Source organism: Pelophylax lessonae (assembly GCF_965119305.1).
Source record: "Pelophylax lessonae genome assembly, chromosome: 3".
Classification (NCBI taxonomy): Eukaryota; Metazoa; Chordata; class Amphibia; order Anura; family Ranidae; genus Pelophylax; species Pelophylax lessonae.
The window spans coordinates 664,368,215-664,394,769 of record NC_138770.1 but is presented as its reverse complement, the minus strand read 5'-3'; the positions used below and the strand labels follow the sequence as shown (position 1 = coordinate 664,394,769).

Genomic DNA, 26,555 nt, shown 5'->3' with positions numbered 1-26,555 from the left:
CTCCCTGTATGCTTCCCTATATATACACATGCTCAGTGCACTGCTCCTTGCTTGAGCAACATTGCTGTTCTCTGAGCTCCCATCCGTGTATCCCTTGGATATTGTATCTGATCTCCTGTGTGCCGACCCGGCTTCTTTTCTCCGTCTATGTTCGTCTGCTGCCTGCCCTGACCTCAGCTTGTCTCTTGGATCTCCTTATTGTCTCCTGTTTACCCTGCACACGCCAGCGGTCTCCACATCCTCAGCTGGGCCTACCTGGGGGCCGCGACCTGGTTCCAGTCTGCTGCAAGTCCATCCCCACCATCAGGGGCCCTGGTGAAGAAGCAGGCTGGGGCTTAGACTCCGCGCCCTGGGGAATCCTGAGCTGGGGATCTATAAGGGCTCACTACCACAGACTCGTTGACACCCTGGGTCCAACTTTCCTTAGTATCAGGGCTTCATCAAAAGCACTCTTTGTGTTACTTCCAACCCATCCTTAGACAATTAACCAAGTCTTTTATCTCCCTGAGAGTAATATGCAGCACTAGACTGATCATGTATATATTGAAGGAGCTATTCTCAGCCAGGGTTTCATGGAACCCCAGGGTTTCTCCAGAGGTTGTTAGGAATTCCTTGAGCTGTAGCTGAATGACTCCACATTTGATGGTGTCTGAAAAGTTCTGAAGCCAATACCATTTGGCTGAACCAGCTGCATGACACCAATGTCTGTAAAGGTGTCAATCTGACCACCACCATAAGGGGGACATGCTTCCCACAGGCCAGCAATGTAAAGGGCATTTATCTCATTGATGCCTAATGAATTGGTTTTAGCAGAGGTTCCACAAGACTGACTATTATTTCAAGGGTTCCTCAGCAGGGTCGGTGCTAGACTATTTTACGCCCTAGGCAAGACCAGCTACTTGCGCCCCCCCCCCCCCAAAAAAAAGGGAAGGGGTTAAAAACTCCTCTATGTCATACCCAGTAACCCTGATCTGATGGTTCCTCCATGTAATGCTGTCATACTCAGTGACCCCCATATTCCTCCATGTCACACCCGGGGACCCCAATGTCCCTCCATTTCACACCCAGGGACTTTGATGTTTTTCCATGTCACACCCTGGGACCCCAATATTCCTCCATGTCATGCTGTCATACCCACTGACCCTGATGTTCTTCCATGTCACACCCAGGGACCTCCGTGTTCCTCAATGTCAGACCCTGATGTTTTTCCATGCCACACTTGGGGACCCTGATGTTCCTCCATGTCACACCTGGGGACCCTGATGTTCCTCCGTGTCACAATTGGGGACCCCAATCCCCCATGACACACCCAGGGACTCCAATTCCTCATGGCACACCTGGTGACCCCGAACCTCTGTTACATCCGGTGACCCCTATCCCCCATGTCACACCTGGTGACTCCGATTCCCCATGGCACACCTGGTGACCGATTCCCTTTCATACCAGGGATGCTCCATGTAACACCCAGGGGCCCTGATCGACTGTTCTGGGGACACTCACTGGACGGTATGAAGAGAGTGGCCCACACTCTGCCCTCCCTCACTGTGATCTTGCTGATTCCTTCTCCCAGGACGCTCCTCTCCTGGACCACAGTGCTCACCACAGCTCCAACTGGCTTCTGGTAGAGGGAAAAGCAGCAGTCAGAGAGCTCCGCATGTCCTTCATCACCAACCTCCTCAGACCATTCCGATGCCTCGTCGCTTCTGCCCCAGTAAAGGTTCCGCCCTCCAGTGCCGAGCTCCGGCTCAGGTTCAGCTTTCCTCTGCTCCCTGCTTAATACCAACCCAGGGAAATGAACGGCTGCCTACCAACTCAGTGCAGAGAGTCTCTTCCTGCCTGGGGTTAAGGCCGCTCAGCTCCAGCCAAAGAGGATCATCATGCAGGCAGCACTCTGGTGGGCTCCCTTCCTGCCTCTTGGGGCCCCTCCAACAGTGGTGGAAAGCCAGGACCTGGTAGTATCGCCACTGCCCAAGACACCTGGCATCTTCCTCTGTCCCTTCTCCCCCCCCACCGCCAGCTCACAATAATCATTCATGATGGAGAGAGAGTGCCGACTCGTGGCTGCACCCCTAAGTGGCAATGCGCCCTAGGCGGCTGCCTAGTTTGCCTAGTGGAAGCACCGGCCCTGTTCCTCAGGGGTAAAAAGGTTGATGAAGGAGTATCCTTATGTCTCTTCATTCTCTGGGTTATGAATGTTAAAATGTATCTGGAACCTGTACAAACTCCCATCAAGGGATTAGTAAGATGTTGAATGTGCCTTTGGATTTTTACTTGTAAATCGCCTTGTAGATTTAGTTTGAAAAAATAAGAAATTTACAAAAAATCCAATCACGTGAAGGAAAAAGTCTTTATTTGAATTCCTCTACACTGGGTTGGATGTTTGACATGAATATAAATTCACACTTTAATTATTCAGGTCCTTGTGCGTCATCACTGAATTTCAACAATACAGAAATAATAAAGGAAACAATGTATACCCTGTCGAGAAGATTATAAATATTAGGCTTCATACATGACATACCTTGCCTTCGTTTTTACTCCTATTATATGAAGCCCTCTTTTTCAACTCTGTATAGAGTCACACATTTTTACACCAATATTGTGATAGTAAAGCTCATATTCTATGCTTTACATTAAGTTCAAAATTCCACTATGTGTGTTTACTTATCGCAGATTACTATGTGATATCCTAGGTGGTCTCTACTGGAGGGACTGGGATGATCTCCAACTCCTGGGATTGAAACTTGGAGGGGCAAAGTCACAATGTAAGAGAGTTCAGATACTATTATATAAGAGGGCAATGTAAAAATCTTATTATATATCAATGATTCCTATGTATGACATCATCAATTAACCTCTTTCTATCTTCCTGAGGAAGCCAGTCTGTGAAACATGTTGAGGGAAGATTGTTTCCTTTCACCAGAGAAATTCATTAGTGCAATATTAATTAAAGGATCATATACATTTTCTATGTATAATGCCTCTATGAAAATGTACATTTTTTAAGATTTATTGAAAAAAAAATAATCAAATTTTATTGACGTTGATAATGAAGATGTCTTTTCAGTACCTTAAGGCCCGATGCATATTCTAAACTTTAAAATGTATGCTATATAATGGTTTTTAATTCATAAATACCAATGGAGATATACAGTACACCCAGTAAAGTCTTTGCAATCTAATGGCCTCCAAGCTACAATGGGCAGAAGCGGGAGATTCCTCCATCGCCGCTATTTAGAAGAGATGAGGGAATCTATGGATGAAGCCTTTACATGTATAGCCAGCTTTAGTGTAAGCAGAGGGGGTTTAAGAAGATCGCAACTGTGAGAAATCGAGAACCCCAAAAATCGCTTTGATGAGTTCCAAAGAGGTCTAGAAAAAGCTAGTGCACCAATCAGAAGAGGTACCCGTTGTCCTACATCTAAAGGTTGCAGTAATCTGGTTTTATGAACATCACATTTCTTTTTCTAGAGAATTAAATTTGATGTTCATTAAACCAGATGGGCGTCCTCCACTTGCAGAAGTTGAATGCCAGGAGGGAGAAGAGGGGAATCAGGCTTTCAGCTGCTGCAATTGGAGGAAAATACAGCTGATCGGTTCCACTAAATGCCTCCCAAGCCACCCCTCCTCTTCAGGTTCCCCTTCCTTCTGCTGGCAACCCCCTGTGCTCACTTGCCAACTTATTCATTCACTGTCAAGTGCACCTGAGGCTGCAGAGAAAGGGACTGGGGAACCTCTGTCCTCAGTCCCTTTCTCTGTCTCAAATGTCAGAACCCTGAAATTTCACCAAAGCCCCCCAAGAGGGCTGTTAAAATTGTAGAAAAATAATATTGTAGAAAAATTTTAAAAATTCAATTGTAAAAAATAAGAAACTACTGACACTGTCCACTGCCCTTTTGACACCAACCTCTGCCCTATTGACACCAACCTCTGCCCTATTGACACCATCCACTGCCCGGTTGACACCCTCCACAGCCCTATTGACACCCTCCACTGCCCTACTGGCACCCTCCAGTGCCCTACTGACACCCTCCACTTCTCTACTGGCACTGTCCGCTGCCCTACTGGCACTGTCCACTGCCCTACTGACACGATTCACTGCTCTACTGACACCTTCCACTGCTCTACTGACACCTTCCACTGCTCTACTGACACCCTCCACAGCCCTACTGACACCGTCCACTGCCCTACTGAAACCCTCCACTGCCCTACTGAAACCCTCCACTGCCCTACCGATACTGTCCTCTGCCCTACTGACACCATCCTCTGCCCTAATGACACTGTCCTCTGCCCTACTGATACTGTCCACTGCCCTATTGTTTAATAACATCCACTGCTCTTGTGACAAAGTCCTCTACCCAACTGACTGATACCATCGTCTGGCCACGTCCACTGCGCTAATGACACCGTCCACTGCTTTACTGACAGCATCCACTGCCCTACTGATTGACACCATCCACTGTCCTACTGACACCATCCACTGCTCTACTGGTTGACAAAATCCACTGCCCTACTAACAAAATCCCCTGCCCTACTGACACCATCCACTGCTCTAATGACTGACAGCATTGTCTAGCCTACTGACACCATCCACTTCTCTACTGACACCCTCCACAGCCCTACAGAAATCCTCTACTGCCCTACTGAAACCCTCCACTGCCCTACTAAAACTCTCCACTGCCCTACTGACACTGTCCTCTGCCCTACTGACACTGTCCTCTGCCCTACTGACACCGTCCTCTGCCCTACTGACACCGTCCTCTGCCCTACTGACACTGTCATCTGCCCTACTGATACTGTCCACTGCCCTACTGACACTGTCCTCTGCCCTACTGACACTGTCCACTGCCCTATTGTTTAATAACATCCACTGCTCTAGTGACAAAGTCCTCTACCCAGCTGACTGACACCGTCGTCTGCTCTACTGGCAACGTCCACTGCCCTAATGACACCGTTCACTGCTTTACTGACAGCATCCACTGCCCTACTGATTGACACCATCCACTGTCCTACTGACACTGTCCATGGCTCTACTGACTGACAGCATTGTTTACCCTACTGACACCGTCCACTGCTCTACTGACACCGTCCACTGCTCTACTGACAACAGCCAATGCCGACTGATTGACACCATCCACTGCCCTACTGATTGACACCATCCACTGCCCTACTGATTGACACCATCCACTGCCCTACTGATTGACAACATCCATTGCCCTACTGACAAAGTCCACTTTTAAGGTAGAGTAAGTTTATACTTTTACAGTGATATTTGTTTTATTATATTTTTTTAAGTTTTCCTTACTATTTATTTGGCCTTGCTAGTTAAAGTCTTTTAAAAAAGGTAAAAAAAAGGGCACTGAACCCTGGTGATCTTTGATCTCTTTTATGTTGATCTCCACCTCTCGAAGGTTGCCTATCCCTGCCCTAGGGTGACTGCAGCCTAAACAGATGTAAGTTATTTTCAAATTCTCTTCTCTGATGCACCATTTTTGAGCCAGCTATCATTTTGAAACCACTTTGTTACATTAGTTACACTATAAGGGCTCTCCCGCCTCCCTCTTTTCTTTTTCACCTTGAGGGCTCTGGTCAGTCCTATATAAACAAACACTTCAGAACTTAATGAACCATTACATTCTAGATCAGTTTTTGGATGGACTCACCCTTACATTTTTAAAGCAAACGGAGGAGAGAGGGGAACAGAAATCACACTAGGCTTTGGGTTGAGGAAGTACACACTATAGAGCAGCCATTCTCATAAAATTTGGATATCATCAAAAAGTTTATTTATTTCAGTAAATCAATTGAAAAAGTCAAACTCATATTTGATATAGATACAATACACACAGAGTGATATATTTCATGCATTTCTTTCTTTTAATTTTGATGATTATACAGCTAATGAAAACCTAAAATTCAGTATCTTAGAAAACTAGAATATTACATAAGAACAATAAAAAATAAATGGGATTTTTGAATTACCGTAAAATCCATTTCTCTGATATTCATTGATGGACTAATGATGAGGCACTATTCCTCCCACTAATACCAATGAAGGGGCACTATTCCTTCCACTATTACTAATGATGGGGCGCTATTTCTCCCACTGACACCAATGATGGGACATTATTCCTTCCACTGACACCAATGATGGGACATTATTCCTTCCACTGACACCAATGATGGAGCACTATTCCTCTCACTGACACCAATGATGGGGCACTATTCCTCTCACTGACACCAATGATGGAGCACTATTCCTCTCACTGACACCAATGATGGGGCACTATTCCCCCAATGATGGGGCACTATTCCTTCCATTGATACCAATGATGGGGCACTAATCCTCCCACTGACGCCAATGATGGGGCACTATTCCTCCCAATGATGGGGCACTATTCCTCCCAATGATGGGGCACTATTCCTCCCAATGATGGGGCACTATTCCTTCCACTGACACCAATGACGGGAAACTATTCCTTCCACAGATACCAATGAAGGGACACTATTCCTCTCACTGACACCAATGATGGGGCACTATTCCTCCCAATGATGGGGCACTATTCCTTCCACTGACTCCAATGATGGGAAACTATTCCTTCCACAGATACCAATGATGGGACACTATTCCTTCCAAAGATGGGGCACTATTCCTCCAAATGATGGGGCACTATTCCTCCCAATGATGGGGCACTAATCCTCCCACTCACGCCAATGATGGGGCACTATTCCTCCCAATGATGGGGCACTATTCCTTCCACTGACTCCAATGATGGGAAACTATTCCTTCCACAGATACCAATGATGGGGCACTATTCCTCCCAATAATGGGGCACTATTCCTTCCACTGACACCAATGATGGGAAACTATTCCTTCCACAGATACCAATGAAGGGACACTATTCCTCTCACTGACACCAATGATGGGGCACTATTCCTCCCAATGATGGGGCAATATTCCTTCCACTGACACCAATGAAGGGGCACTATTCCTCCCAATGATGAGGCAATATTCCTCCCAATGATGGGGCAATATTCCTTCCACTGACACCAATGAAGGGGCACTATTCCTCCCCCGGACAACAATGATGGGGCAGTATTCCTCCCACTGACACCTATGATGGGGTACTATACATCTCACTGATACCAATGATGAGGCACTGATCCTCCCACTGATATCATAGATGAGACGCCATTCCTCTTATGGACACCATTGATGGAGCACTATTCCTCCTTCTACTGACCACAGGTGCTTTGTAATTTTTACTCCCACTGATGCTGGGGCATTTTCTACTCCCACTGGCTACAGTCCCCCCCCCCCCCCCAAAGTCTGTAGGACAGTAATCTGGCCCTTTGTTTAGAAAGTTTGGAGACCCCCTGGCCTAACACTGGAGGGAAGGTCACCAGCAAATCAGGAACAGCGGTCAGATGATTGGACGATGGATTGGATGATTGGAGGACACATGCAATGGAAGGATGGAAGAGCAAGCCATGGCAAACAGACTCATATAGAAGTTAATGTATGAAAAAAAAACTTACTTGATTTAGAAAGCTCACTAATTGGTCTACCGTTAAACAATCAGATGTTTCTCCATTGCTGAAAAGAAAAGTATTAGGAAAAAGTCAAGTCGTCAGAGAACAAAAATCTCTCATCAATAACGTCATTGACATACAAACAGAACGGCATTCAGATAAACAATAATCAATTCGTGAAAACTGACCGCTATCCATAATGACGCATTCATAAGTTTATTCTATAAATGCAAAAGGTTCTTCAGCGGACACATCTTGTTAGTTGGTGAACCTCATTATTATATAACCAGGCCGGGTAACCTGAAGATGGGTAGTAAAAGCTCACCAGAGTCTCAGATCAATATTTAATAGAATTGATTGATTGCTTAACCCTTTCTTCAGAGTCATTAAGGGCTTTTTCACACAGGTGGTCGGTTTTTTCCAAGCAGTGCAAGGGTTAAACATGTGTTTACTCCGGGGGGGGGGGGGGGAGTAAAGTGCAATAGTTACCTTATTCTTTTCCCCAGGAGGCTTCCCCCATCCACTGGAGAAACACAGAGGGGCGCCAGAGTAAGTGCAGCATTAATGATTCTCCTGTTTATTAAAAACAAGACTAGATATAAGAATATTCTGGTCAGTCCTCGGGCTCTCCTGGATGGTCCTGGTGGAATAGCGACATCTGGCAGTGGAAGACAGTAGGAAGCAAACGATCGCTGTACTAACCAGCGTGGAATGCCAGATGGTGCCAGACCAGATGTGACATCACTATGTAAAAGGGGCGGCAACGCATTTCGAAGCTCTGTTTAGAGGTCCGATAAAGCAAAAGCTTTGAAATGCGTTACCGCCCCTTTTACATCAGCATGGCCTCCGTAGTGAAGTCACGTCCGGTACCTTAATGCGGTGATTGCCCGCTTCCTACTGTCTTCCACCAACACAGCTCCACTGCCAGATGCCGCTATTCCACCAGGACCATCCAGGAGAGCACGAGGTCTGACCAGAAAAAATCTTTTATATGCTCATTTCTTCTATCAAGATATGAGTTGTCCTTTGTCTTGTTTTTAACAAACTGAAGTATCATTAATGCTGCACTTAGTCTGGCGCCCCTCTGTGTTTCTCCTTTATACCTACAGAGCTGCTTGCTTCTCTCTAAGGGTGCTGCTGTTGGTGCTGCGCACAGCCATTTTTATACCATGGACTTATGAATTATGGACTTTATTGTTCCATTCAGAGGCGTAACTAGAACTTTCAGAGCCCCCGGTGCAAGAAACCATGAAGGGCCCCCCAGACCCCTGGCCACCGGGGGCCCTTCCCTTCAAGTCTGGGGCTCTTCCCACTGATCCTGGGGCCCTTTTATCTCATTGCGGGGCCCTTTATTACAGTCCCACAGCGGGACCCTTTCACAAGTTCTGCAGTGGGCCCCCTTCCCGCCATCTTGGGGCCTCCCCAAGGTGGTGGAATGCCAGGGCCCGGTCGCTAGTGTGACCTTTGTGATCCTGGAAGTTCACCCACTGGTGTCAGTAGTTTTTATTTTTTGGTATTTTAATTTTTATAATTTAATTTAATTTTTTGTACAATGTCACTGACTATGACTCTGTCCATTCAGAAAAGGAAGGAGCTGGTAAATTACATATTTACCGACCCCTTCCTGGTTCTCTATTGTGACACATCCCCTGCAGCAGCCGGCAGGAGAGGAGAGGGAGCACAGGGGGTACAGTAGAGGGGGGGGGGCAGGGGAGCACACAGGGGCCCAGAAACAGCAGAACACAAGTGAACTGGATAGGAGGGGGGGTGGGGGCAGCATACAGAGGAACCAATCTCCTCCATTTTCCTCCTGCAGCTACAGGAGAATAAAAAAAAGAGGACAGTGATTTCTCTACATGCTGCCCCCGCCGCCCCTCCTATCCAGGTGTACAGGGGAGCCGCACAAGCATGGGGCCCGGTTGCAATTGCAACCCCTGCAACCCCTGTAGTTACGCCCCTGGTTCCATGTTTTAGTTACGTCACGTCTCTTTAGCACCACTATTTCCTTTTTATTCCTCCATTTATTAATAAGCCCTGCAAGTGATGAGGAAAACACAGCTAGAAAGGAGATGACGACTTCGCAACGGCCGCTTGTCTAGGCTTCAAGGACTTTTCCGAGACAAGCGGCGGCAAGAGGAATGCAGGGGAAGTGGGGGCGCGTCAGCTTAAAAAAAAAAAAAAAAAAGTGCATGCGCTGTTATTTTACTGTTTCACACCACAACACACAGTGAAGAATTACCATGCCTTGTGGTGTTCTGCAACGCATGTCTGTTGGCAAGGGGAGTTGAGGTGCCAATAAGAATGAATAATCCTGGAGCACCCCCACGCACAAAGTGCGCATTCTTGCGCATTCTTGCGCATTGTGATAACGTGCATGTTACCAGCACAACATTGTGAATGCAAATCTGATTCTCCGGCCATGGCTATGGCAGTTTGCTTTTCCTATGTTAATCATTATGCAATAGTGACAAGCGAGAGCGCACAGGAGGAGCGCTTTACCTGCTTTGCAAATCAAAGTAGCACTACATACACTACATAAAATACCAATAAAAGACTATTTATAAAATATTCCTTGCACGAAAGTCAGAAGCATTTGTGCAAGCTGAACGAGTAGTCACCATAAATTTTCTAAGTGATTAATTCCAGTATCATCTGCTCCATCTAGTGGCCAAAATGAGTTTAGCGTTCTTAGCTAGGCATTTTGGAAAACTCTACCCCATTCTGACCACTAGATGGAGCTGATGATACAAGCAGTGATCTCTTGCACGAATGGCCCTCTGATTCTTCCTGTATTTAATTGTATTATAACTGTACTGTCTGCCCTCATGTTGTAAAGCACTGCACAAACTGGTGCCACCATATAAATCCTGTATAATAATAATAATAATAATAATGTCAAAAGCATCTGAAGAACAAAATGTTACCGTACGCTTTCTAAGAGATTAAACCCTGTATCATCAGCTCCATCCAGTGGCCAAACAGCAGCATAGTTGTCTCATTGAGGAATTTCAGAAAACAATACCACATTTTGACCACTAGATGGGGCTGATTATACAGTCCTTGATCTCCTAAGAAATTTACAGTGACTGTTCTGTTTCAATTGCCACTTGACATCCCCCCTTAGACCCAGTCTGGGCAGCATGCTTACTTGCTGACTTGGCACCATCCACAGGCAGTTACCAAACTGCGCCAACCCCCAACCCCCCCCCCCCCCCAAAAAAAAAAAAAAAAGATGTATGAGCATTATGTGTCAGCAAACCCCCCCCCCCCCCCACCAAAGAAACTGAGCACTAATCTGCATATTTACCACCTAAAACATACATTTTCCCTTCTTCCAGTACAAATCCATCTCCCTGCTTTAGTCCCCCCCTCTTAGCAAAAATCTTTGCGCCCACACCCCTCCCCCCCAGCACAAATGCTCCCTCCCACCAAAAAATCACCCCTTCTAGCGCAAATCCTCTACCCCTAAAATTTCCCCTCCGAGTATACATCTTCTCCCTTCCACCCCAATCCCCCCCTCCCAGTACTAATCTTCCCCACATCCCTCCTCCAATCACAAATGCCCCTAAATGACTACTTTTAGCACCCCCTCCCCAATTCCCTCTCCTAGAACCAAAATTACTCCCTTGACAACCCCCCCCCCCAAATTCCCCCTTATAACACAAATCACATACTATTTAATCTCCTTGTGCCCCCCCCCAAACTCACATGACACCACAGTGCCCAGGGCAGCTGCCCCCTCCTGCCCACCCCTTGTCCCGGCCCTGCTCTGAAGGAACATGGAAGGGCTAGCTAGGACTAAACTAACTAGCACTAAACAGGAAGGGAGGACAGAGGAATTTACCAAAATCACATTAGTATACAAGTTGTAGTGGCCACTAGATGTCAGCATACTACTGAAAAATAATAGCTTTGTGCAGTTCAATATAAAACAGAAAAATTCATGAAAGTGCGGCATAACAGTGACATTTCATTCAGCCAGCAATGCTTCTGACATTCGTGCAACGAATGTTCCATAAACAGACCCCAAAGTATATAGAATTCTCAGAACCTGGATCACCTGTTCACGGGACTGGGCTTTCCAGAGTAGAAGGTTGTAGTTCCAGCGTCAACCAGCGGGGGTATTTTCTAGCTGGTTGACACCAGAACTACAACCTTCCGCTCTGGGAAGCACAGCGCCACCAGCAGGTGATCCGGGTCCTGACAACCGTTCTATACCAATATAAAAGAATCCAACTTACATTGTTTTGAAAAGCTCTTCTATGTCAGTTCGAGGACAAATCTTCTGTGTAAGCTCATAAAATTTATAGAATGTAAAAGTCGAGTGTTCGATGTCCTCATTCTGCAAACAAAAAAAAGTAAGAAATGACAAATTCACTTCCCCAGAAAATAATTTCTTTTTAAAAGTTTAGAATTTATTCCTAGAAATAGATTCCGTGGTTCCCCTCGGCTGGCGAGGAGCGGTGGGGAATTCTGTATTTTACTTTCTATTGGACGGATGCTGAGGGATTGTATGACCGACGGACTTCTTCAATTATTATTAACCTCCCTGGCGGTCTGATTATGTCAGGATTTCTGTGCTAAAAGCGCTACATTGTTTTGCATGGAAATCTGTTGTTTTATATTTGAAAACTCACCTTCCCCTGTGATCCCCAGCCATCCTCCCCTGCCGTCCTCCCCCGCCATCTTCCCCTGCCGTCCTCCCCCGCCGTCCTCCCCCGCCGTCCTACCCCGCCGTCCTACCCCGCCGTCCTACCCCGCCATCTTCCCCTGCCGTCCTCCCCCGCCGTCCTCCCCCGCCATCTTCCCCCGCCGTCCTCCCCCGCCGTCCTCCCCCGCCGTCCTCCCCCGCCGTCCTCCCCCGCCGTCCTTCCCCGCCGTCCTCCCACTGTGTGCTCGGCCGATGCCGGGCACCTGTCTTCCGGTTCCCTTCCCTGCGAGCGTTGCGACGCAGGGGCGGTGGAACCGACGTCAATTTCAAAAATGTAAAAACACCAAATGAGATGATAGAAAGCTGTGATCCTAACAGATTACACTGTATCATCCCATTTCACCACAGGATTTCACCTGGTGACTTTTCCAGTGCCTTGCCTGTGCTTTTCCAGTGCTTTGTGCCTGGAAAATGGAGAACGACCATGGTGTCCAAAAAGCGTTCTTTTTGTGCAAAAGCGCTTTTAGACGAACTGGAAAACAGCGACAGCGAAACGGAGTTACTTGAAGAACTGAGCGATAGCGATTGGTGGGAAAATTCGTCATCAGGTACGGAAAGTGACGACAGCGACGATTCTGATGTCTTTCTGGCAAATCGCTCCGTTGGAAATTCTGAAGAACCATTTGATTAACTTCCCAAATTCCACAAGCGATTTGCCAAAAAGAGACATCAGAATCGTCGCTGTTGTCACTTTCCGTACCTGATGACGAATTTTCCCACAAATCGCTATCGCTCAGTTCTCCGTTTTGCTGTTGCTGTTTTCCAGTTCGTCTAAAACCAATTTTGCGCAAAAAGAACGCTTTTTGGACGCCATGGTCGTTCTCTTTTTCCAGGCAAAAAGAACTGGAAAAGCACAGGCAGGACACTGGAAAAGTCACCAGGTGAAATCCTGTGGTGAAATGGCATGATACAGTGTAATCCGTTAGGATCACAGCTTTGTATCATCTCATTTGGTGTATTTACATTTATGAAATTGCCGCCGGTTCCACCCCCTGCATCGCAACGCTCACAGGGAAGGGAACTGGAAGACAGGTGCCGGCATCGGCCGAGCACAGAGCGGGAGGACAGTGGGAGGACGGCGGGGGAGGACAGCGAGGAGGACGGCGGGGGAGGACGGCGGGGGAGAACGGCGGGGGAGAACGGCGGGGGATCGCAGGGGAAGGTGAGTTTTCAAATATAAAACAACAGATTTCCATGCAAAACAATGTAGCGCTTTTAGCACAGAAATCCTGACATAATCAGACCGCCAGGGAGGTTAATAAACAATTGAAGAAGTCCGTCGGTCATACAATCCCTCGGCATCCGTCCAATAGAAAGTAAAATACAGAATTCCCCAGCGCTCACCGCTCCTTGCCAGCCGACGGGAACCACGGCATCGGCCGAGCACAGAGCGGGAGGACAACGGGAGGACAGCGGGGGGAGAACAGCGAGGACGACGGCGTGGGGAGGACGGCGTGGGGAGGACAGCGAGGAGGACGGCGGGGGAGGACAGCAAGGAGGAAAGCGGGGGAGGACAGCGAGGAGGACGGCGGGGGAGGACAGTGGGGAGGACGGCGGGGGATCGCAGGGAAGGTGAGTGTGATTCTGGGGTAATCCCGAGTGTGGCTGGGGGTTACCGTTTTTGGTACTGAAAATTAACCCCAAGCCTCACTCGGGAATTCCGCCAGGGAGGTTAAGGCCCCTTTCACACTTGAGCGACCTAAAAGTCACGCGATTTTACTGCCGCGATTGTACCGCGATTTTGACACGATTTTGACTGGACTTGAAGCAATGCCTATGTCTTTGGACCTCAAAACGCATTAAAATCGACCCAAAGTAGTGCAGGGACTACATTGAAGCTGTTGCGACTTGAAGTCGCACAGATATGAATGGTACCCATTGGAAATTATCGAGTATGACTTGTCATGCGACTTTGCATCCCCAAATCGCAGGACAAGTCTCAGAAGTGTGAAGGGGTCCTTAGTCTTCTTTTTATCTCCCGCAGAAATACCTCGCCCGGCAAATCCGAGAGGATATAAGCCTACCGCCATGAAATACGCACCTTTCCACTCGGAAAACCTAATTCTTTAAGCGCTTGAAAGATGCCTTTTTCCGTCCTTCCTGATGCAAATGTCCGTGTGATACTGGGGGGAGGGGAAAAGATAAAAGATGTTACAGGATGCATGTTAAGGGATGTTTCTTGATATTTCATATAAAATACAGAAAAATAACTGACACAAAAATTGGATTTCTGACTTACCGTAAAATCCATTTCTCTGATGTTCATTGACGGACACAGCTCCTGATCTTCATAACCATTGGGTTATACTGCCCCCTACAGGAGTAGGACACTAGGCAGAAAATAATTCTGGCTACGCCTATGGGCAGTCCCAGGGGGTATACTCCCTCTCTCTGCTATAGGCACTCAGATTGGTTACAAGCAGTGTCAGAAGAAAGCCAATTCCACAGAGAGGTGAATGAACATCAGAGAAATGAATTTTACAGTAAGTCAAAAATCCCATTTTCTCTTTCGTTCATTGACGGACACAGCTCCTGGTATTCATAACCATTGGGTTATACTGTCCCCTACAGGAGTAGGACACTAGGCAGAAAAGAAATTCTGGCTACACCCATGGGCAGTCCCAGGGGATATACTCCCTCTTTCTGCTATAGATACTCAGTTTTTTTTTCTGCCTAGTCAGGAGTAAGGACCTAGTTCCTTGCTGGTAGGGGAGGACTGGGCTAGGGGACAGGGGGGCAAATGCCCCCTGGGCTGCTCTGATGCCCCATAAAAAGGCTGCACCCCTTCTGCCACAGACATGCCTGGAGGATTCCTGGTGAAGAGAAATAAAAATGAAAAAGTCCCAGCCGCTGACCTACTGAGTGCAGGTTGAAGACAAGGACAAAGCACAGACCCCCCCCCCCCTCAAGCATGGATGGCATAAACTGTGTCTGAGCAGAGGCCGGTTTAATGCCCAACTGGAGACTCTTCTGCCCCAGCCAGCCGCAACAGAGCTGTCTCAGCTCCCCCTGAATTGCCCCCTGCTGGCCAGGTCGGGAACCCGGATTCATCCGGTAAGTAGAGAGTATCTTGAGCAGGGCGTCAGCTTGGAATGGGGGCCAGGAGGAGGATGGGGAGAGTAGGAGGGGGGAAGAGGGAGAGCAGGAGGGGGGGGGGCCGAGTCGCTGCACCACGGGCCTCCGATTTGTACTTGTCCCCTGGGCCGAAAGTTGCCAGTCTGTCCCTGCTTGCTGGGTTCTCTGGTCCTGGCAAATTTTTTTTTTCAGGTGGTCTCCAGTTTTGGTTGGCTAATGTTTAGCCTTGGGGAATTTTCTGGTTGTTCCCACCCCTCATTTTTAACACTGCTTTGGAACGTCCCAATGGTTATAAATACCAGGACCTGTGTCCGTCCATGAACGAAAGAGAAAATGGGATTTTTGTCCTACCATAAAATCCATTTCTCCGATGTTCATTGACGGACACAGCTCCCACCCCTCTGTGGAGATGGGTTTCTTCTTCTGACACTGCTTGTTACAAAACTGAGTGTCTATATCAGAGGGAGGGAGTATACCCCCTGGGACTGCCCATAGGCATAGCCAGAATTTTATCCTGCCTAGTGTCCTACTCCTGTAGGGGGCAGTATAACCCAATGGTTATGAATGCCAGGAGCTGTATCCGTCAATGAACATCAGAGAAGTGGATTTTTGCCAGGCACCGAACAAGTATTGAGTGCATTCTATACTGTACATGGACATACTTTTCACTAAGCCAACATTTCTGTATTAAAAATCTTTTTTTTTTTTTTTTATTGTTCTTATGTAATCTTCTAATTTTCTGAAATACTGAATTTTGGGGTGTCACTAGCTGTAAGCCATAACCATCAAAACTAAAGAAAGAAATGCTTGAAATATATCACTCTATTTAAAATATATGAGTTTCACTTTTTGAATTGAATTACTAAAATATATTTACTTTTTAATAATATTCTAATTTTTTGAGATGCACCTGTATAAAATTGTTATTTGTTTTATTTTTTCACATTTTTTTTTTATATTTAACTTTATTGCTATACCAAGCAGGCTATCAAGTCTACTGTATGGCCAGGTGACAGGTCCTCTCCAAGGAGACATCAGGGGTCCATTAGTCCTCAGTGTCTCTCCTGCTCTCCATCGCGGCTAATCAAGAGCAGATTGTGCTTGATTAGCGACATCCTTGACTACAGTAGAGGAAAGACAGATGTGAACCCGGACGTTATGTAACAAACGTCACTTCCAGGTTCATTATTAGCAGGAGGGATGGGGGGAGGATAGACACCTACTGCTCTGAAAGTTACAGAAGGGGGGAGGGGGGGTTGGTCCCAGGAACCACAGCCCTGTAAAAGTGACTGGGTGGCTCTAGAGATGCGTGGATCACTTTTACCTTAAAGCCGAGATCTGGCCATAAATATCAACACCAAGCTCCTGTGTCAGCCATGAGTTGTGTTTAACCCCTTGTACAGCAGGATGTTTATAAACGTTCCTTGGTAGACAAAGGGATAAAATGAGTTGTGGGTTATCGCGTTGAGGGTATTATGATGCACATTTGGTGGGGGTGGGCAGGAGGGACGGTTGCCCTGGGCATGGCAGGGATGGGGAGGGCGCCTTGACCCTTAAGGGAAGGGGGGGCGCAGTTTAGCATCCTTGCCCTGGGCACTGAATGACCTTGTCCCGGCCCTGGGGGTGGGGGTGCATGTCCCCGAATTCAAACTGTCTGCGTTCAGGGACACACCCACACCGATGTCCAATTGGGAGCAGCAGGCGTGTCCGTGCAGCCGCTGCATACCATAGTCATGAATAGGACTGCCTCCACGCGGGTGCAAGGAACGCCTGTGCATCCCAAGCGGTGAAAACATGGCCCTCATACAGATGTACGCATGCACGGGTCGCAGGTGGCGACAAAGCATGTACGCATTTCAGCGTGTTTTCCACATGTTCCCCCCCCCCCCCCCATTAATTTCAATGGGCTGTCCTACGTGCGTGAAATTTGCAAAAGAAGCCCCTGACTTGCAAAATTGTGCCACAAAGTTTCAAAAAAGGTGCGCGTTAGATGCATGGGGGTGGCATTAATAATTAATGGCACCCCCCACGTGTTAGTTATGTGGCAAAGCGTTTCTGTGCATGTCGGGAAAGCGTGTGAGTTTGCAGATGTTGCACACAGTGTGGCCCTGGCCTTGGATTTGATATTCAAGGGACGTTCATTGCAGGACTGCTGCCTTTACTCAGAAGTATAGGATGTGAATACATTGCCCCCCCAGCACACCCAATAAATGTCCTCCCCGAGCACACCCAATAAATGCCCCCACCCAGCGCACCCAATAAAAGTCCTCCCCCAGCACACCCAATAAATGCCCCCACCCAGCACACCCAATAAATGTGCTCCTCCAGCACACTCAATAAATGCCCCCCCCCCAGCACACCCAATAAATGTCCTCCCCCAGCACACTCAATAAATGCCCCCACCCAACACACCCAATAAATGTCCTCCCCCAGCACACTCAATAAATGCCCCCACCCAGCACACCCGATAAATGCCCCCCCCAGCACACCCAATAAATGTCCTCCCCCCAGCACACCCAATAAATGTCCCCCCCAGCACACCCAATAAATGTCCCCCCCCTCAGCACACCCAATAAATGTTGCTTAGAATTTCATATATTGGGGATGGAGAAATTTTCGGACATGAATTCAGGTCTTACCTTCGAACTGGGATTTTTCCATTGATGTTGGTGAGGAACATAAGTTTCATCCAGCTGGAAGAAAAAAAAATGATACAATATTATGTATATAATATGAATTGAACTATACATTATACAATCTGATTGTACAGTCAATTGTAAAACGAAAAAAAAAATAAAAAAAATAAAGAATGCAAACAAAAAAAATGATAAAATTGGCATAACAATAATATTTTTAATTATAATAATGATATTACTACCCACAATAACAGTCGTAATCACTATTGTTGAAATAATACATTCTAAAAGAAATAAATGTACAAAATGAGTAAAATGATAAAAGTATAAATTATGGCCACTAGATGGAGATGATGGTCATAGGAAAATGTCTCCTTTACTTTGATCATCAGCTCGATATGATGGCCATAATGCAGTCTTTTCCTAAATCTATTCTAATTTATTATATTTTTATTATATAAGTTATATAACAAAATGTATACTCTGTATCTATAGTAACATTTTTTTTTAATGAATGGTCAAAACGAAAAATAATTTTTTTTTTTTTTTTTTTTGCATTAACCACTTCAGCTCCTGTCATTACCCCCTTAATGACAGGCCATTTTTTGCAATTCGGCACTGCATTACAATTGCGCGGTCGTGCGATGCTGTACTCAAATACAATTGATGTCCTTTTTCCCCCCACAAATAGAGCTTTCTTTTGGTGGTATTTGATCACCTCTGCGAATTTAGATTTTGTGCTATAAACAAAAAAAGGATGACAATTCTGAAAAAAAACACAACATTTTTCACTTTTTGCTATATAACATTCCCAGTAAAAAAAATTAAAAAAATCTAATTTTTTTATTAGTTTAGGCCAATTTGTATTCTGCTACATATTTTTGTCAAAAAAAAAATCCCAAAAAGCATATTTTAATTGGTTTGTGCAAAAGTTATAGCGTTTACAAACTATGGAATCAATTTTTGGGCTTTTTTTTTGTTTGTTTTTTATTAGTAATTGCAGCGATCAGCGATTTTTAGCGGGACTGCGACATTGCGGAGGACAGATCGGACCCCTTGCTGACATTTTTGACACTTTTTGGGGACCAGTGACATTAATACAGTAATTAGTGCTAAATAATACGCACTGTTACTGTATAAATGACACTGGCAGGGAAGGGGTTAACACTGGGGGTGATCAAGGGGTTAAGTGTGCTCCTAATTGTGCTTACTAACTGTGTGTGGGGCGGGGGAGGACTCTGTGACAGGCACACAGAGATCTGTGTTTCAGCTTAGCTGAGACACACGGTCTCACTGAGCCTGTATGATAGAAGAGCCGCCTGCTTTGTTTACATAGGCAGGCGGCTCTCCTGTCAGTTTCCCCGAAGATTGCGGGAGGCTGTCGGCGATCGAGCCCGCTCCTCCCGAGGCCTGGCTCCAGCTGCGTCTAACTGTTGAATCACAGCGGGAGCCCGGTTTTGGCGGTGCGCATGTGCCGGCGAGACTCCGTGCACATATTCACATACTGTAGATCTACGTGATTATGCACTGCCGAGCCGCCCGGCTGCAGTAAATCAGCTTGGGGCGGTCGGCAAGTGGTTAAGAATTGCATTAAAAAATATATATATATTTTTCCAAGACGATTTCACTAAAAGAAAGCCTTGTTCATACAAAAAAAAAAAAAAAAAAAAGGGAATTTTGACTTACCGTGAAATCCAATTCTATGATGTTCATTGACGGACACAGCTCCTGGTATTCATAACTATTGTGTTATACTGCCCCCTACAGGAGTAGGACACTAGGCAGAAAATAATTCTGGCTACACCCATGGGCAGTCCCAGGGGGTATACTCCCTCTCTCTGCTATAGACACTCAGTTTTGTTACAAGCAGTGTCAGGAGAATAATAACTCCACAGAGGGGTGGGTGCTGTGTCCGTCAATGAACATCAGAGAAATTTATTTTTTGGTAAGTCAAAAATTCCTTTTTTCTCTTTTATTCATTGATGGACACAACTCCTGGTATTGATATCTTTAGGGATGTCCCAAAGCAGTGTTAACCACTTACCGCAAAGTGACGTAGATCTACGTCGGCAGATTTTGCGGAGTTATACAGGGGTGATGCCTCTAGCTAGAGACACCATCCCGGTATCGTGGTTTACAGCCGACGGTCGGCTTTCCGTCAGTAACGACCAATGCGGCTCGGGAGCCGCTCGATCGTTACCCGGGTGAGCGGGAGGGGACGCCCCCCCCCCTCCCGCCGCCTTCCGTGACTTTGCTCGGGGCTCCTGTCCCACGGGGAGACCCGAGCACCCAGCCGGCACGTCCGCTGGCTGGATGGAGTCCCGATCAAAGCTTTGATCGGGTCTCCGATGACGTAACCCGGAGGCGGCGTCCATGACGTCACTTCCGGGTTACTGTGCTGCAAAAGGCAGCAAATTTAAAAGACGGCTGTATGCAAAAACGCAGTTTTCGGCGTTTTGCATACATGGAAGTGTAGTGGAGGGGTTTGGGGTCTTTTAGACCCTTGATCCCTCCATAAAGAGTACCTGTCACTGCATATTGGTGTCACAAGGGATGTTTACATTGCTTGTGATCGCAATAAAAGTGATCAGATTTTTATTTTTTTTTTAAAAACCTGTAATAAAGTTAAAAAAAAAAAAATAAACAGGAAAAAAAAATTAAAAATTTTAGCAGCCCCTGTCACCGTTAGCTCGCGCACAAAAAAAAAACGTATACGGAAGTCGAGCTGCGAATTAAATCGCTGTTCAAACCACACATGTGAGGTATCGCCGCGATCGCCAGAGCATGAGCAATAATTAAAAAAAAAGAGCTACACTCTACCTCTAAACTGGTAACCGTTAAAAAAATTGAAACCGTCGCCTATTGAGATCTCGATTGACAGCAGTTTGTCGCCATTCCCACAGGTGTGCGCAATTTTAAACCGTAACATGTTGGGTATCTATTTACTCGGGGGGACATCATCTTTCACAATATACAAAAAAAAATGGGCTAACTTTACTGTTTAGTATTTTTTAAATGCAGTGAAATGTGATTTTTCAAAATTTTTCCAAAAAAATGGCGTTTTAAAGACCGCTGCGCAAATACCGCGTGACAAAAAATATTGCAATGACTAACATTTTATTCTCCAGAGTCTTTGCTAAAAATATATATATATATATATATATATAATGTTTGGGGGTTCTAAGTAGTTTTCTAGGAAAAAATACTGGTTTTAACTTGTAAACAAAAAGTGTCCGAAATAAGGCTGGGGCTTAAGTGGTTAAAAATGAGAGGTGGGAACAACCCAAAAAATTCCCAAGGCTAAACATTAGCCAACCAGGCAACAGGAGCACAACCAAATAACTGGAGCCCACCTGAAAAAAACAATACACCCTCAAGGAGGATCAGGTCCTCTCAAACAGCAGCCTGCGGAACCTTGCGGCCAAATAAAGCATTCGCAGATGCCAACACATCCACTTTCTAAAACTTTGTAAAGTGTGCATCGACGACCAGTTGGCTGCCTTGCAAACCTGCAGCACTGACGCCTGATGATGGAAAGCCCAGGAGGCACTGAGCACCTGAGTAGAGAGCACCTTGACAGGGAAAGGAGGAACCTGACCCCTGATGGAATAGGCCTGAATCACCATCTGTCTGATCCATCTGGAAATGGTCGCAGATGAAGCAGACGACCCTTTTCGAGGTCCGTTCTTGAGCACAAATAGAGTCTGACTTTCTGAAAGTCACCATAGCTGCCAGGTACACCCTAACTGCCTGGACCACATTAAAGGAATGCAAGGCAATTTCCTTCAGATGTTTATGCCTGGGAAGGCAACACGATGTCTTTATTCAAATGAAAATCAGAGACAACCTTTGGAAGGAAAGAAGGACAGGGACGAAGAACCACCTTATCCCTGTGAATCACCAGATAAGAGTGAACTACAAAAAAGGGTAGGGAGACCGGAGATCCCCCCAAGAAGGAGTCAACTAGGGACACCGGTTGGATGAAATTCAAAAAGTAATAACTTTATTTGGCACTTTATTTATTTTAAGTGCCAAATAAAGTTATTACTTTTTGAATTTCATCCAACCGGTGTCCCTAGTTGACTCCTTCTTGGGGTGATCTCCCTACCCTTTTTTGTAGTCTACATTGTATATGGTCAATGGCCTCCTAAGTTGGATTTATCAGCCTGGGCTCATCTACTCTTCCACCTAGGTCCTTTCCTATTGCAACCTTTGGGAATTCACTTTAGTTTCAGAGATAAGAGTGAACGACAGGAAAACGCCACTTGTTCTGATACCCTGTGCGCAGAGGTGATAGTCACCAAAAAGGCCACCTTCTGGGATAGCGTAAGCAGGGGAATCTCCTGAATATTTTCAAAGGCAGGCTTCTGTAGAGCTGAAAGCACCAAAATGAGATCCCAAGGCACCCGCACTGGAGGGACCAAATGTCAGATACCCTGAAGAAAAGTTAGGTGTGGCCAAAGGTCGTTGGAAGAAGACCGCCAAAGCCGACACTTGGCCTTTGATAGTACTCAAGGCAAACTTCTGTTAACCACTTAAGTCCCGGAGGATTTTCCTGCTCAAAGACCAGGGCCTATTTTGCGATTCGGCACCGCGTGACTTTAATGGACAATTGCGCAGTAGTGCAACGCTGTACCCAAATGAAATTGACGTCCTTTTTTCCCCACAAATAGAGCTTTCTTTTGGTGGTATTTGATCACCTGTGCAATTTTTATTTTTTGTGCTATAAACATAAAAAGAGCGTAAAGTTTGAAAAATAACAATATTTTTCACATTTTTTTTATATGAAATTCCCCCCAAAAAAAAGTAAAAATCAAAATGTTTTAACATTTTAGGCCAATTTGTTTTCTGCTACATATTTTTGGTAAAAAAAATTGCAATAAGCGTATTTTGATTGGTTTGCGCAAAAGTTATTGTGTTTACTAACTAAGGAAAAGATTTACGTCATTTTTATTGTTTTTTTTTTTAACTAGTAATGGCAGCGATCTGCAATTTTTTTTGCGGGACTGCGACATTGCGGCGGACAGATCGGACCCCTGACTAACATTTTTGACACTTTTGGGGGTACCAGCGACATTACTACAGTAATCAGTGCTATACATATGCACTGTTACTGTAAAAATGACACTGGCAGGGAAGGGGTTAACTTTATTAGTGATCAAGGGGTTAAGTGTGTCCCTAGGGGCGTGATTCTAACTGTAAAGGGGCGTGGCTTGTGATGTAACAACAGAGATATACGATCCTACATAGCAGGATCGTACAGTCCCTGAAGTTACATCAGGGAGAATGACAGGCGGCTTTGTTTACATCAGCCGCCTGCCTTTCTCCCTCTCCAGCGGGAGATCGCGAGTGACCGGCGGACATCGGAGCCGCCGGTCACTTGCGCAAAGATGTGCAGGAACGAGCAGGGGTGTGAGCGCGCCTCCGGTGGGACGCGCTCGGGCCCCTATAGGCTCCTGGGCGAGCGACGTAGCCCTACGTCAGTTTGCCCAGGAGAGCCAGACTGCCGCAGTAAATAGTCGCGCGGCAGTCGGCAAGTGGTTAAACCTCCCGTTGAAGGAAGGTTAAGATCCGAGCCACCAAGATGGAGAGAGGATGAACCCCAAGCGACTCACATCACGCAATGTACGGCTTCCACGTATGATGGTAGATCTTCCTAGAAGTAGATTTCCTAGCTTTCAACAGTGTAGGAATCCCCGATTCAGATAAACTCCTATCCTTCAGCACCTGGGGTTCAACAGCCAAGCCGTCAAAGCCAAAGACTGTAAAGCAGGATGGAAGATTGGTCCTTGGGACAGCAGATCCTCCCTGAGAGGAAGCTTTCAAGGGATGCGGGCAACAAGCCGCACCAGATCGGCGTACCAAGCCTGACAAGGCCAGTCCGGAGCCACTAAGATGACTGGAACTCCTCCTGCCTCAATCCTGCGTAGAAGTCTGGGCAGAAGCTTGAGAGGAGGGAAGGCGTAAATAAGCCGATACTGACCCTTTACCGGGCCACAAACTTCGGCACCATTCTGTTTAGCCGATACGCCAACAGATGCACCTTGGTGGTGCCACAGCTGATAAAACACCTCTGGATGAAGGGACCCCTCCCTTTGGTCCAACGTTTGCCGACTGAGGTAATCCGCCTGCCAATTTTCCACCCCAGGAATGTGTACGGCGGAGAGGGCTGGAACAAACCTTTCTGCCCACCTTAGAATGCCAGCTACCCCCTTTCGCGCGTGGTCGCAGACGTGGAGGAATCATCCTCACTATCACTACAGGACAACTCTGTGAATGTCCTTGAGTGGCCCAGCCAGAGCCCAGCCTTGAACCCGACTGAACATCTCTGGAGAGATCTGAAAATGGCTGTGCACCGACACTCCCCATCCAACCTGATGGAGCTTGAGAGGTCCTGCAAAGAAAAATGGGAGAAACTGCCCAAAAATAGGTGTGCCAAGCTTGTAGCATCATATTCAAAAAGACTTGAGGCCGTAATTGGTGCAAAAGGTGCTTCAACAAAGTATTGAGCAAAGTCTGCGATACTTATGCACATGGGATTTTTTTGGTTTTTTATTTTTAATAAAATTGCAAAGTTTTCAAACAAACTTCTTTCGTGTTGTCATTATGGGGGATTGTTTGTGGAATTGTGAGGAAAATAATGAATTTAATCAATTTTGTAATAAGGCTGTAACATAACAAAATGAGGAGAAAGTGAAGTGCTGTGAATACTTTCCGGATGCACTGAAAGGGAGGACTATGATGGGGACTGTAAAGTAAGGAGTGGGGGGGGTCTGATGGGGTCCCTGATGTAAGGGAAGAGTCTGATGGGGTCCCTGATATAAGGGAGGAGTCTGATGGGGTCCCTCATGTAAGGGAGGAGTCTGATGGGGTCCCTGATGTAGGGGAAGAGTCTGATGGGGTCCCTGATGTAAGGGAGGAGTCTGATGAGGGTCCCTGATGTAAGGGAGGTGTCTAATGGGGTCCCTGATGTAAGGGAGGCGTCTGATGGGGTCTTTGATGTAAGAGGGAAGTCTGATTGGGTCACTGATGTAAGGGAGGGCTCTAATGGGGACTGTGATGTAAGGAGGGGGGAGTCTGATGGGGTCACTAATATAAGGGGGGAGACTGATGGGGACTGTGATGTAAGGGGGGACTCTGATGGGGTCACCAATGTAAGCAGGGACTCTGATGGGGACTGCGATGTAAGAGGGGACTCTGATGGGGTTACTGATGTAAGCAGGGACTCTTATGGGGACTGCAGTGTTAGGATCGGTTCACATTGGTGCGATGGAAGACATCGCATGTAATTCGCACCACACTGCTATGCAAATCACATGCGATGTCTGTGCGATATGAATTCAGCCATACAGATTGTATGGCTGATTTCTCATCGCATTCGGACCAAACTTGTGCAGGACCCTTTTTTTCACATCTATGCGATCCAATTCTTGTCCGAATTGACAGTTCGCACTGCGATATGAGGACTGATCTGGGGGTGTCATTCATTTTGTATTGACACTCCCAGCGGTTCGCATTCGGCAGTGAGAACTGCCTGCGAGTCGGGTGCGATGCGGGATTCGCAGGGTTTCCCGTATCGCACCAATGTGAGGACTGTGATGGAGACACTAGGGTACGGGGGGATTCTCACGTGGACTCCACTATTTTATTAAACTTTTTTTTAAGTTTTTTTCTCTGTTGTTTTGATTACAAAAAAGAATCAAGTCAAACGTATTAATTTATTTAAATTCTATTCCTCCATTTATTAAGCTGATCTTTTTTTTGGCCGGTGAATAATTATAAAGTATACAATGTGTCCCTTGGACTGAAATGTTTGGAGACTCCTGAGCTGAGAGTACATTGATCTTTTGGGGAATCCTCTTTTATTTCCATTGGACTTCATTAGATAAGAATTGAAGGACAGTTGGCTGTGAAGCTCGGCCGCCTTCCTGCGGGGCCCCTGTGGCCCTTCCAGACCCAAGGCAGAATTCACACCAAGAAATCATACTGAGCGATCGTACGGGAAATCTGGGAGAGCCAGGCCATGGGAGTGCTGGGAAAATATGTATGACTGCCGCTACCGCCGAACATAACCGGCATTTATTGGCACCAGAATAACATCTGCTTTCTCACTGAGCTTAAATATTCAGCTGAAAAATAATTTCAGTGTTCAACAGAAGAGGGCTGACTTCTCATTAACCACTTCAGCTTTGGAAGGTTTTATCCCCCTTCCTGACCAGAGCACACTTTTTGCAATTTGGCACTGCGCTGCTTTAACTGGTAATTGCGCGGTCATGCAAAGCTGTACCCAAATGAAATTTGAGCCCTTTTTCCCCCAACAAATAGAGCCTTCTTTTGGTGGTATTTGATCACCACTGAGATTTTTATTTTTTGCAATATAAACGAAAAAAGACCAACATTTTTTTTTTTTTTTAATTATATTTTCTATTTTTGTTATAAAAAAAATAAAATAACCTCAGTTTTTGTCATACATTTAGGCCAAAATGTATTCAGCCACATTATATAGACCAGGGTTCTTCATACTTTGGCCCTCCAGTTGTTCAAGAACTACAATTCCCATCATGCCTAGCCATGTCTGTGAATGTCAGAGTTTTACAATG

At 46.2% G+C, this 26,555-nt stretch overlaps 1 protein-coding gene across 7 annotated transcripts in view; it reads right to left on the bottom strand.

Moving 5' to 3' along the window:
* The window catches only part of PLCB4 (phospholipase C beta 4), a 608,938-nt gene that overhangs the window by 185,908 nt on the left and 396,475 nt on the right, over positions 1-26,555 (bottom strand). For all 7 annotated transcript variants that reach the window (XM_082250179.1, XM_082250184.1, XM_082250183.1 and 4 more), the window contains 4 exons: positions 17,959-18,012; positions 14,286-14,367; positions 11,775-11,875; positions 7,540-7,597 (listed from right to left, as the gene is read on the bottom strand). In XM_082250179.1, coding sequence (XP_082106305.1) covers positions 7,540-7,597; positions 11,775-11,875; positions 14,286-14,367; positions 17,959-18,012 — 295 coding nt within the window. The remainder of the gene's footprint in view (positions 1-7,539; positions 7,598-11,774; positions 11,876-14,285; positions 14,368-17,958; positions 18,013-26,555) is intronic.